Genomic DNA, 13,526 nt, shown 5'->3' on the forward strand with positions numbered 1-13,526 from the left:
TATTTAAACATTTAGAGTCATCACCAGAAAAATAACTCAAATAAATTTGACAATTTTCACCTGTTTCAAGTAAATTTTCACTTGAAATAAGTAGAAAAATCTGCCAGTGGGACAAGATTTATCTTCTTATTACAAGCAAAAAAATCCTTTTCTTCTTATTTCAAGTGAAAATCTACTTGAAACAGGTGAAAATTGTTGTTTTTTCCAGTGATGAGTCTTGTTTTAAGTGTAATGAGATTTCTTTTACTAAAATGAGACATTTTAACTAGAAATAGGACAAATATTCTTATTAAGGTTTTGAGTTTTTGCAGTGATCCATTTTACTTATCCTGTGAAGGACAGACGCATATTGATAAGTTCAGAAAACTGTTTTTTATTGTTGTGTTTTGATGTATTTGATGTAAGCCCAGTGGATATTTAAAGCTTACAGAAGGCTGCATTTAACTGCTGCTATGTCATTCCTGCAGGTGTTTTGGTCAGTGCTATTATTTGTAATATATTATATTATTTGTAATCAGCACAAATTATCTGTCCCCATATGATAAAATCCAGCATCCCCCCTGATTTTTTTTACAACTCGAGTACTGTATATAACATACTGTATAGAAGTATGGGGACACACATTTAAGAAAATCACGAAACCAATATTCTTACTCTAAAAAAAAGCAATGAGACTCAATGAGATACAATCACCCAACCAACCAATTATTTATAGACACAAATGAGCTCACATTCAATGAACTGGTGGACTTCAAAACTGCACAGATTATGTTCAAAATCAACAAGAACATGCTGCCAGACTGCATCCAAAACATGTTTAATTTAAGACAAAGCCATTACAACCTCAGAGGGGAGAGCATATACAGGAAATCAAAAATCAGAACCAACACCAAACTGAGATGCTACAGTGGCAGCAGTGGATGTGGAATAAGTTGGAGAGGGATTTGAAATCAAGTAGAACCTTAACCTTATTTAAAAAAAAACGTTGAAAAGAAGGATGATTTCTCTATACCAAAGTAATGAGTGGTGATGCTTGCTATGTTGATTTGGGTATTCATTTAATTGGTGATTTGATTTGATTATTCAAGGATGAAGGAAACATGTAGACTACACCTTTTTCTTTCTTTCTTATTTTTCAAGGAATCTTTGTTATCCCCATGGAGGCAATTTGTTTTACTGGCAGTCTTATCTCTTACTTCTTGCTTTTATTTAATTTCTTAAAATAATCTTTTGAGGGTAGGCAATGGATAAGCTTTGCTTCAGCCTACACCTTTTTGGTTAAAAAATGAAGGGAATTAATGTGGGGGGGGGGGGGCATGCTCAAAACAAATCTACATAAAAGGATGGATGTGACCTTCTGACCTTATGCGTCACATTAACACATCCTAGGTCATCTCCGTACAGACTCATTACTCCGGCACTTTAAAACCAACATGTTGTAAATGTTTTCTTTTTATAACACCACAACAAATTCCTTGTGTGTGTGTTAAACCGCCGCTTGGCAATAAACTTCTTTCTGATTCTGATGTGTTACCTCAAGCCTAAATGCTTATTACCATATAATCCATGTACAGCAGTTCATTGCCATATAGTCATTAAGGCAAGGCAAGTTTATTTATATAGCACAATTCAAAACAAGGTAATTCAAAGTGCTTTACATCAACATTAAAAGCAGCAAGACACAATTAAACAGTAAATAACAAATAAAATAATAAGAAAAGGGGTAAAATAATAAAAAGCACAAGTTGTGGAGTACGCTTCAGTAAACAGTAATGTTTTTATCCTGATTTGAAGGAGCTGACAGTTGGAGCAGACCTCAGGTCTACAGGAAGTTTGTTCCACCGGTGAGGAGCAAAATAACTGAACGCTGCCTCACCTTGCTTGGTTCAGTACAGCAGATTGTTCCCCAAAGCTTTCCAAATAAGCTGAAACTGATAACAATAAATTGACCTAAAGCTTATTTAAAAGTGTTTCTATGTCCATCCTTTAATTTGATTTAATTAGTATAAAAATACGAGTATGAAAATGAAACCAGCTATCTGGGTTACAGATGTGAACACGAGCTGCTCGCTCATCCTTAGAGAGGAGCTGATGGACCAGCGTGAGCTGTGTCATGTGTTTGACCTTTTTGACTTAATAAACCTCCCAGATCTGGTTCTTCAGGTTTGTTGAGGACGTCCACAGCCTTAATGGTTCACATATTTGTCCCCCCCCTCTCAGTAGATGCGAAACAATGTTTTACCAGTATGTTGTCTGACATCATGGGTCGAGCTGGGCGAGGGGCCACGGAGTTCAGCTGCACTCCAAGACCCCCATGCAGCTAGACTGAGGAATGTAAAGAGGTCGCCACTAACAGTCAGTTTAAAGCTCCAGGTCAGCTCCACGGAGCTCAACGTGTCCAAGATTGCAGCCACTAAAAGATTTTTTTTTTTTGTTGCGTATCATTGTAACAAACGGTTATAGATTTGTCTTAAATATAGAAAAAAGTGTGTATAGATTGATGGATGGAGGGATGGAGCGTGCCATGAAAGTTAAATCCCAGATCGACATATCAAAAGGATAATTACTTCAAAGTTGAGCCATGATACATTTCTGCTGAGATTACCATAAAAGTCTGTTTTGTTGGACAGGGATTTTAAAAAAAACTCAACTAATACTGAATCATTTTTACCAAAAACTCGATCTCCTGTGCAAAATGTAAAAGTGCCAGTGTTTTAACCAAATGTTTGATGAAACCTGAAGGGTGCACCTTCAAAGAGTTTTGACTTTAGGCCAGGTAGATGATCATCTCCCTCGTTTGATTCCTCTCAGCCTGGCGAACATCCCCCTCAGTCCAGAAACGGCCCAGGATCAGGAGAGGCGAATCCGCCGCGAAATCGCCAACAGCAACGAGCGCCGTCGCATGCAAAGCATCAACGCTGGATTTCAGTCCCTTAAAACACTCCTGCCACACACAGACGGAGAGAAACTCAGCAAGGTGCTTCTTCTTTTTTTCTTTTTTTACACTTATTGCATATATTTGTATCTGTCTGTAATGTAAATATGTGTTTAAACTGGTAACTTTTCTTTTGTGCTTCAGAAACCCTTTCGTAAATTAATTTCTTTATGTATCTGAAGACTGTTTAAATTCTTGCTTTTGGTGTCCAGGCAGCAATCCTGCAACAGACAGCGGACTACATCTTCGCATTGGAGCAGGAGAAGACGCAGCTTCTGGCACAAAACAACCAGCTCAAACGCTTCATCACGGTAACTGTTGTTTCCCATCGTAAATGTGTCTAAATCTTTGCAGTTTACATAAATGTCGGTAGTGGCTGTTTTAGTCCACTTAATACAGATGTTCTCGTTTTAGGCTCATTGTGCCAAGGCTTATCATTAAATATGTCAATTTCCAGCTTATTGCTTGTACTGTTTTCTGGTCTGCAGAGCTGGTTTTCATTTAATTGTTTTCTCTCATGTTTTTCAACACAACAATTAAGGATCGGAATTCATAAGATTTTATCTATCAATTAAAAAAAAAAAAATCCTATCAATCTGATTTGTTATCGGTTCCCTTATCAATTCCAGACTGAGTTTCGGTGAGGGAATAAGTATGCATTGCATGCAAAGGTTTCTTTCTAGCTTTACCACAACAGCTTTACTCTTTTAGATTTCAGCAGAAACCAGTCAGCAGGTCAGTAACGTAACACCCCTGCAGGTTACAGCAGCATCTCTACTTCATCTGCAACTACAATGCAGCTACTCACAAACCCAAGTCTGCCACTCGTTGCATGGCATGTGAGGGAGCTCTTGGTTTGAAGTGGCCATTTTCAGCCTCCGTTGGCATTGATAAAGGGATCCATCAGTTTAGAGGCCTGCGGGTCTGATTTTCATGAAGTTTGGAACCAGGTCTGAGATGAACCGGTTTTCACTTTCCACATCTAAAAGCAGAATGACCTGTTTGAGCGTGTTCCCGAGGAGAACGTCCCTGGCAGTGTGCGTGTTTCACTCCGAGTGTGGGTTCAGGTTATATCATGGTGCACAAGAGTAGGAAAGTGCACTCCTCAATGCTGTCTCAAACACAAGATCACTTCGTATGATACTGTATTGTGTGCTGAGCTGCATTGTGTCGGTCTGTGCGTATAAAATTGTGTCCGTGTAGCTGTAAACTGGTGTAGGACTGAATCTAAAACATTATTTGTTAAAGTTAGGATTGAAAGTAGGTTTTTAATTTCAACCAATAGATCATTTTGGCCATAGAGCCTCACGAGTCGTCATTGGCATTATGAGTCTAGCGTTAATGATACCAGGCTGTTCAGACTGTCTTCTTTCCCCAAAAGACAGTTATTTTTAGAAGTGTCATTGATGAGGTTTGTTAGAACTGTGTCCAGTCAATTAAACTTTGATGTCTTTTAATATTTTAATTAGTTTGGACCCGGGTTTTAAATGTTTACTTCCTCTTCATCCAGAACTCCTGTAAGGCTAATGTGTCGCTCTTCTATTACATGTTGTGACTCACCTTGGCTCTGCTCAGGCCTCATTGCAGAAATGTTTATCAGATTAAATGAAAGACACAAGTGGGCACACACTCAAAGAAACTATTGTGCAGATAATGAAAATGTGCAAAAACACACAGAAGTTGGTTGGAGAAAATGGTCCAATGAATGATTCAACCTTAAAGGAGCTTGAGGCCGGATTGTGGCAGGATTTATGAAAAAAATCTGTATACATTTTAAGTTTTCTAGTAATAATGTCAGATGAAGCGTTCCAAACCCAAAAGAATGAGCCCTCTAGTGTATCTCTCCGTTGCCTTGAACAGGCTGTGTGCTGCAAAATGTGCTGCAATTTGGTCCCGAATTTCCCGCGCTGTCCTGCGGATGTGACGTCACATGACGCTGCATGCGCGTTCTCCCCGTTCTCCCGTGCCGGCTTCACTGTTGGCTGCAGTACCCCCAACGGCCGTCGTGGTGAAGGGTGGCGCTAGAGAGTCTCATTTCTTAAAAGGAGCCTCAAGCTCCTTTAAGAAAGCTGTTCGGAAGGGGATTTCCCTGTTATGGTTGTTGACAGGGGCTCCTTGTTTGCTGCATATTGATTTGGCCTAGGTTTTACGTCAGATGCCATTCCTGACAGAACATTTAGCAAAATGTATTTTTTTTTATTTTGCTTGTTTATGTCTATTTTTCTTTTTGATTGCATTTTTAATGGCAAAAATGAAATCACAATTTAAATTTTTTTTGAGAGGGGGGGGTCAGTGTCTTCCATTGAATCTTTTGCACATGGTGGAGCTCAGGATTAATCCAGCAACCTTCAGGTTGGAGGGTAACTGACTCTACCCACTGCACCGTGGCCAAACCTTGCAGTCTTATAAAGAACAGTGGGCCAGACTTCGCCCACAACATTATGGTAGTCTGATGATGTCAGACAAAAAAACAAAGGGGTGACTTGAAGCCGTTGCCTGGCTGTTGGGTCATGGGATTTACCTATTTTCATGTGCTTCTTTTGCATATTTTCATTCGTTTTTGTTAAATAACAGGGTCATTTTTCATGTGTTATGGAAGCAGATCCATCTGTTCATCAATTAATTAATTTGCTGATAATTGACTTTAATTTTATTTATTTATTTTTTTAAATTGACACATGCCAACGCCAGAGATTATTTATATAATTAACACATTTTCTTTCCATGTTTAATTTTAACACAGTGGCATGTGTTTTTAGAATGATTCATTACATGGTTGGATTTATTGTAAAAGCTGTTCCTCGTCATCACAGGAGTTTAGCGGCTCATCACCTAAAAGAAAGCGAGCGGAAGAGAAGGATGAAGGGATTGGGTCTCCGGACACGCTGGAGGAAGAGAAGGTTGAAGAGCTGAGGAGGGAGATGTTAGAGTTACGGCAGCAACTGGACAAGGAGCGCTCGGCTCGCATGCACCTGGAGGAGGAGGTGAGCTTTGATGGCTGCTGTTTCAGTTGTGCAGGTGGCATGTGGTCGCTGGAAAAATATCACCAGCACCGACACCGTTAGTTCAGCATTTAAGAGATTAAGTACTTCACAGGCTGTGAATTTATCCTAATAATGTGAGTTCACATCTAAGGATACAAAAAGCATCTGTCCAATGATCACATTCGCAAACAAAAATAGAGTGACGATGCATTTAGCTGCAAATCATCCAGCTCACACCCTGGACCAACCTGAACTGCAGGTTGGGGCAAGCTTTTTAAAATGCAAATTCAACAATGGGAGTCTTTTTATTCATTGGTTAATTTACTTTCTGTTTTGTAATAAGTGATCTGAGATCAATGTGAAAAACATCTGTCGTCTGTGGAGGCTGGGGGACTTTTATGTGTCTGAAAAGTTACTACGGTGCTGAGTTTCAGCTAAAGGATCAATTCCTTAGTTACTTTTGTTCTGGATTTCAGTTGACGGTCTAACTTGCATGATGTAATTGAGGTTTGCCTTTTCTTAATATGTCAGGTGCGCTCTCTGGACACCCAGCTGCACCCAGAGCGTCTGAAGGTGATCACCCAGCAGCTGGAGGAGGAGCAGGTTCTCCTCCAGAGCCAGGCTCTGCTACGACTACAGCAGATCCACGCCAACGACCGGAAAACACACAGTCCGCAGGTCAGAAACGTCCACACAAGGGATCCATGTGGTAACGGGCTGGTGATTGCACATCTTTGATGAAGAAAATAAAATCTGCAAGCTGTTTTAAAAAAAAAAAAAGGGAATTATAAGAGGATACAAAAAAAATGTTCACTGACTACAGAACCAACGGGAAGATGGCTTATGGTTATGATCCGATTACAGTACGTTCATGAGTTGTGAGTTCACACAAACACCGCTCTTCCGCGTGCAGTGCGCAAACAAGTACCGCTTCGGTTTAGAAACAATCTTTGTGCTCTTTCAGAAATTAATAGCAGCAGTCAGCACATAATCATCTCCAAATTATCTAACTACTACAGTGGTTTTAACAACAGCTGATTTTATTTTTATTTTTTTAATTCAGTGTGAAGCAACTACTCAGAATATAACAAATACAGTCACATGGTTTGGAGCAAGATACGTCAGGAAACACGAGTGGTAGCAATATGGAGACTGAAGGCTTTTAGGTCTGAAAGTTCCACAACTTACAAAAATTTAAATCCCCTGAAATGCCACAACTATTCCCAAAGCACACGAAGAAACCCGTAGGTCTCAATTACACACCGTTAGCTGCTTTTTATGGTCAAATGTCATACCATCATACCAGGTGCCCTGTAAGCCACTTGGTATGTTAAAAAAATATTATTTTTTCTCTTTTTTACACACCCTACTCTTAACCTCTGCTCTCCGTGCTGTACAGTCTCTTGCCAAGAACCACTTAATTTATCACTTCTTGCAATTTATAGTATGTTTTTTTGTTTTTTTGTCTTTGCTTACTTGTTACTTGTCCAATATATCCATTCTTTTTCAATGTTTGAACCCAAATTATTCGTTTTGTTTTGTATAAAACCTCCTGAGTCGAGGTTCATAAAAGGGTAGGCATAATAAGCCTTGGCTTCAGCCTGTACCTTTTCGGTGCCACTTAAAATAGTTCACCCACGCACAGCCAGACACGTCTACCAGCCTGAGTTGTATTTCCCTCAGGATGATCACAACAACTGGCTGTTAAGAGTTAGTCATTATGTTGTGTGATGTGCATTAAGTTCAGTGACAACAAGAGCGGACGCCGCAGCGGCGGCGTGAGTTCATACAGTGAGAGTATAACGCAAAGGGTCAATGACGCGGAAAAGGCAGCAAACTCCAAGACGTAGCCTGGTGGTGTGACGGGGGCACCCGCTGCAGGTGGTGGTGTGATAATACTGCATTTTATTCAAAATAACTATGTCAAATGAAGTGTGTGTGTAATATAACTTGACTATATACTTTTGACAAAGGTTATAACATAGTAGTAGTTGCCTTTATTTAAGAATAAAGCAGAATAATATAGAAAAAGCATTCAACTGACTATTTACTGTAAAGACTGTTTATTTTTAAGTCTTAATCACTTTCAACATGCACACATTTGTGGATATTTCTACAGTCACACAGATCTATTTCGGTAGAAAAATGTGTATTTAATTCAAGTAACGGTCCACAAATGTATTAAATGTAAAATGTCCCTGTCTCTGCTACCATGACCGTACAAACGAGACAGTTGTTAAAACAGCACATGTAAACTGTATTTACTTCAAACAACTTTACCAGCATGATTCGTAACAAACCTTTGCCTGTAAAACCTCGAACACAGATTTGAACTGCTGGAGCTGAACGTTAAGATTATTGCAGATGGCTCCTGTAATGGACTCATTTGCAGCACAGAAGCTGCATCTCACAGCAGAGGCCGACATGATTGAGGTTATAGGAGTGTCGTCACACGTTGGGACGAGTAGGGGGGTTTAGGGGGAGCCTACATTTCTGGTAATTCTAGTGTCAAAGCAGCACAAAAGGACCTTTGTCATTTTTGGCTCTTAAGACGCCAAGACGTCCAAGTCTTCCTCTTGTCTGGTCTCATGCTCGCTCTTGTTTTCTCTTCCGTCTTTACTTTCACGAGTCCTCATACTTTGAAAAAAAAATAATGAAATCAGCCAAAATCAGGAATGGTAGAACTTTGACTGATAATTAATAATTGAACTAATTGAACATTTCACAAGCTGCTCAATATGGTGCAGTTATAGTAAAAGTATACATTTTGGTTTATCTCTTCTTTTTTTCTGTCCTCCAGGTGCTGGCTTCTCCCACTCCTCCAGCTCCAACCAACCACCCAACAGTCATTGTCCCAGCTCCAGCACTCAGCCAGCACCCCCACCATCACGTCAACGTGGTGACCATGAGCACACCCCCCCACACCAGCACCTTGTCCACCTCCAGACAGAACCTGGACACCATTGTGCAGGTTTGAGCTCCTTTCACACGTTACATTTTGGATAAAATATTTGGAAATTTTGGGAAATGTTACCAGTTTCCTTCACAACCAAAAATGTATTTGGATTTATATGTGCACCCGCCTCACCAAAGGCAATTAGAGGTGTGATTTCAATAAGCATTGATTAAACACAACCAAAACAAGTCATGAATCTGCCATTACCCCCCTGCTTAGTCTGGAGTTTGTGCTCTGGTGTAACACAAATCATAGTAGTGATTTATTATTTATTTTCAAGTAGGCAAACCTGACACGTATAATTGTACCACGAGCTGGTGAATCTGAGACTAAATTGAGAGGTAATATGTTTGATATAATGTTGAATTGCTAGTTTTGCTATGGAGGATTTTTTGTGCCAAAATTAAATAAATAAATACATCATTAATTAATTAAATTGGGAATGAAATATATCATTAATTAATTAAATGTGTCATTAATTAATTAAAATTAGAATGAAATATGTCATTAATTAATTAAAATACAATTCATTTTAAGTAAAAATATATATTTTGGAAGTGTATATTTGGAGTGAAACTGACAGTTTTACATTTACATTTCATGATTCAGCAACACGAAATCATTAATTAAATGTGTCATTAATTAATTAAATGCAGTTTTACATTTCATGATTCACACGTAACACGAAATCATTAATTAAATGTGTCATTAATTAATTAAATGCTGAAACAATAAATATATATTTTTACTTAAAATGAATTGTATTTTAATTAATTAATGACATTTCATTCTAATTTTAATTAATTAATGACACATTTAATTAATTAATGATATATTTCATTCCCAATTTAATTAATTAATGATGTATTTATTTATTTAATTTTGGCACAAAAAATCCCCCATATTTTGCAAGTCAATAATTTGCCTTTCATTTATTGAATATGCAGCGAAAGGGCAGCGTAACATCATGGTAACACCAGTAATTTACTACAGCTGAAACCTGTAGCCAGGCTGGCCAAAGAAAAAGTTCAACGGTGTTTTCAAGTTTTGACTCGACTGGAAACAGTGAGCTTGTCTCGAATAGGTTATCGCTGACGGGAATTACTTTGAGTAAAGTGCTGAAAAGGTTTGAAAGTGGAAGAGGACGTGTTTAAACCCCCGGTTTTCCTCTGAACTCGTTTGAGCGGGCTCTGCCGATCACGTGTAATGATTATGCAATCTCCTCACAGGCCATCCAGCACATTGAACGCACTCAGGAGAGGAGAGCCAGCGCCGACGACGAGCAGAGAAGAGCCGTCATCGTCAGCCCCGCCCACGTCGCCATGGACACCGCCTGTTCAGACACAGATACAGACACAGAGGGGGAGGACTGTTCGATGAACTGATCCATCCCATAAACTCTCATTCACGCACACAAAAAACACTTAAAAACACCTACTTGCTGTAAGATTCCCTCCAGGAGCTTGACTACTTAAAAACAAAAAAGAAAAGTTTAAAAAAAAGAACCTCTTTCTTCAGCATTATCCAGACTCCTAAATCCAGTGGTTAAGCTCTGCATCGGTCTCGTACTGTAAATTCTCTAAACATTGAAAGCATAAGAAGGTCGGCGTGCAGAGGAAGCCCTGAGGGATTTCTAGACCTGTTTTTTTTTTTTTACGTCAGAGCCGCCCTGTAGCTATTTCAAAAAGTTAAAGGGTCTCATCATGTAAGAGGCCGTCAGCCCGTCGCGCGAGCGTAACTTCACTCACACGACGGGCTGACAGTCACACACGCGGTCGTATCAGCGGGAACCGTCGTCACTGGCACACTGACAGTATTTCTACAAACTGATGTCGGTATACCGGAGAGTCGAATGTAACAACACAAGTAGGCAGCTCTTCACTCTGACTCGTGACTTTGAGCTACGGCGTCCCTGTAGGGTGCTGGTGGCGGTGAAAACTCAACTTAAACTACAACAGAAGCTATTTCTAAATAATGAATCCAGGAAAAAAAAAAAAAAAATGAACTCCGCAGTTAAATTTGAAGACGCACGTTAAATGAAATTATGTCTGATTTACTTGAAGAAACATGCTGTTTTTTTATACTAATTAATCCCTTGAAAATAAGCTTAACGAATTGCGTCGTCGGTTGTTTCCATTTTAATGTTTTTCCAGTTTATGTGAACAGTTTCTTTGTGTCCGGGTTACTGAATGCTTAAGGTTAACGTTTTGTTTTACTGAGATTAACATGTTGGAGGTTTGTCATGTTTTTGCGGGAAGATGGAGACACTGAGATGAATTTCAGAAAATGCCCGATCTCAGTTTGCAGCCAGTCGTCGGCAAAGATGGCGGTGGTTTCGACTCTTGACTCGAATAAACATTTAGCAGCATTTTGTGAATAGCTGGCATTTAAATTCAGTCAGTTTGAGATGTTTCAGATGGATTAGACTCGTCTTTCAGTCTGAAGTCGTGGAAAATTGCGCTGATGTGAAAATCTGAAACATTTGGATAATGTTTCACTACAGGATCACAGGTTTTCAGTGATCCTGTGAAAACCATCATCTGGTCTTGGTTTGTGGACTTCAGTGACTATGCATCAGCATCGTTGGTATTTATGCAATTCCATCTCCTGTACAATAGTTGGTGTAATCTATACATGAGGTGAAGCTCTCTATGCACCGTGGTTAGGTGTGTGTATATTACACCTACATGACGTGTATGAAACTTGACATGCTCGTATCAAAGAATGTAGTCTCTATTTGCAAGGTGCTTTTTTTTTTTGGTTTGGTTTTGTTATGTTGGGTCAGTGTGGTGCTCTGCTGGTTAGCTGAGGCTAACACCATTCACGACACTTGACGCTTCAGTTAGTCACATTTCCAGGATGTGCCTGATTTTGTTGTCATTTTTTTGAAAAGAAATTCTCAAAAAATGATATTTGCTATTTGTGAAACAGACTAGTTAAGGAAGGAGTTGTACGTTTGCATGCAGATATAATCATCGCAGCACAGTGGACCCGTTTTGAGGTGCAAAATAAAAAAAAACTGTAGGAATACAATTGTGCTATCAGCATCATTAAATGGAAAACTAACAATAACGCGTGTGCGTCACACACATTGCAGAATTAGTGTTAGAAACACTAAAACTAGACGGAAAAGCTCTGAAGCGAATTACAGATGTTCTACCCATAATCCCCTCGGAAAAGCACCAAATCTGTCCACCTCATGTTACTTTTGCTTACATTTTTGTTGGGAATTTGACTGGAAAGCCCTGCTACAAGCCTCCCTCCTGTCATACTCAATTTGATTCACTGACTCGATGCTGTAAACATTCCTTTATTTGGATTTTTATCTGTCTTTTGATGTTTTATATGTTCTTTTGCCAACTGAATGCTTATTACTAAAGTGTTTTCTCTTGTCTTAAGAAGGCGTTTGCTTTTTCTTTCTTTTCTTTTATGAACACATGATTGACACGTTCACTGACAGTCTTGTGTGTAATGTGTGGACATTTTTCACTCGCTCATCAGTTGGTTAGACTAGTATTTTCAAGCCAAACATGTGGCGAAAGGGGGATTTTTGGTATTGTTTGAAGCTTGGTTAAAGGGTTTGATGGCAAATGTCGAATGTTAAGACACAGTCTGAATCATAGGTGTATTTTTTTTTGTTTGTTTGTTTTATTCTTCAGAAAAACAGTTCACCCCCCCTAACACTTCTGTACGTTGTGTCAGCAGCTTTGCTGTCTGTTGGTGGAATTTTACATGTGAAGCACTTGTTCTGTACTGCCTGAATTGAGGATTTTATTTCTTGTTTTTTTTTTTGCTGCCATTTCTGTTTTTGTAAGCTCTTTGCTGTGATGCAATTTTAAAAGCTGTCTATGACGTTCTGCTCTTCTGTTTCTACTTCTATTACTGGCCCTGGTTTCCATTTTTCAGTGACAAACTGTTTTATATTTTGTTACTTACATTTTTTTTTTTTCATTTCGATTTTGTTTTCCATCAGTCCAGGTCGACGAGAAGCTGTTATATTTTGTTTATAAAAAAAATGGCTAAACAGGCCTTTGTAAAGATGAAAAAAAAATAAATTTGTACTTTTTTTACTACAATCACTCTGGATTAACTGTGTCCGTGCGTTACCCTTTTTGTCCTGCAGGTGGTGACAGTGAGTCGTTGCCCTGCAATCACATCACCGATCACTTTGATCGCATCTTCACACCAATGTTGTTACAAGAGCTGTGACAACTGAGTCGACATCAGTTGATATAGTTTTAGTATTAAGTCCAGTCATGTACAACTATAGTTATTTAAAGTTAAGCACACAATAGCATAGTGCCAAACATCACCATCAGTCTCACAAATACACAGATAATGGCAAAAGATTGTGACCAGAAAGGAGAATTTCTTTATCTACAGCACATAATATTGATGATTTTGCCTTAATCTACTGTACAAGATTAAACAAAATCTACATTTAAGCAGCACGGTGGCTTACTGGTTAGCACTGTTGCCTCACAGCAAGAAGGTCCCCGGTACGACTCCCAGGCCCAGCAGGGTCTTTCTGTGTGGAGTTTGCATGTTCTCCCCGTGCTTGCGTGGGTTTCCTCCGGGTACTCCGGTTTCCTCCCACAGTTCCGTAGGTGTGAGTGTGAGTTTGTCTGGTTGTTTGTGGGGACTGCGGGTG

General features: G+C 39.2%; 1 protein-coding gene across 1 annotated transcript in view; it reads left to right on the forward strand.

Moving 5' to 3' along the window:
* LOC133443948 (transcription factor AP-4-like) overlaps positions 1 to 12,961 on the forward strand; it is a 14,299-nt gene extending 1,338 nt beyond the window's left edge. Inside the window, exons 2-7 of the mRNA XM_061721316.1 lie at positions 2,812 to 2,977; positions 3,148 to 3,246; positions 5,749 to 5,919; positions 6,451 to 6,597; positions 8,720 to 8,890; positions 10,105 to 12,961. Of these exons, the coding sequence (XP_061577300.1) occupies positions 2,812 to 2,977; positions 3,148 to 3,246; positions 5,749 to 5,919; positions 6,451 to 6,597; positions 8,720 to 8,890; positions 10,105 to 10,260 (910 nt within the window). The 3' untranslated portion in view covers positions 10,261 to 12,961. The remainder of the gene's footprint in view (positions 1 to 2,811; positions 2,978 to 3,147; positions 3,247 to 5,748; positions 5,920 to 6,450; positions 6,598 to 8,719; positions 8,891 to 10,104) is intronic.
* The last annotated feature ends 565 nt before the right edge of the window (positions 12,962 to 13,526 follow it).

This window comes from Cololabis saira, chromosome 1, assembly GCF_033807715.1.
Source record: "Cololabis saira isolate AMF1-May2022 chromosome 1, fColSai1.1, whole genome shotgun sequence".
Taxonomy (NCBI): Eukaryota; Metazoa; Chordata; class Actinopteri; order Beloniformes; family Belonidae; genus Cololabis; species Cololabis saira.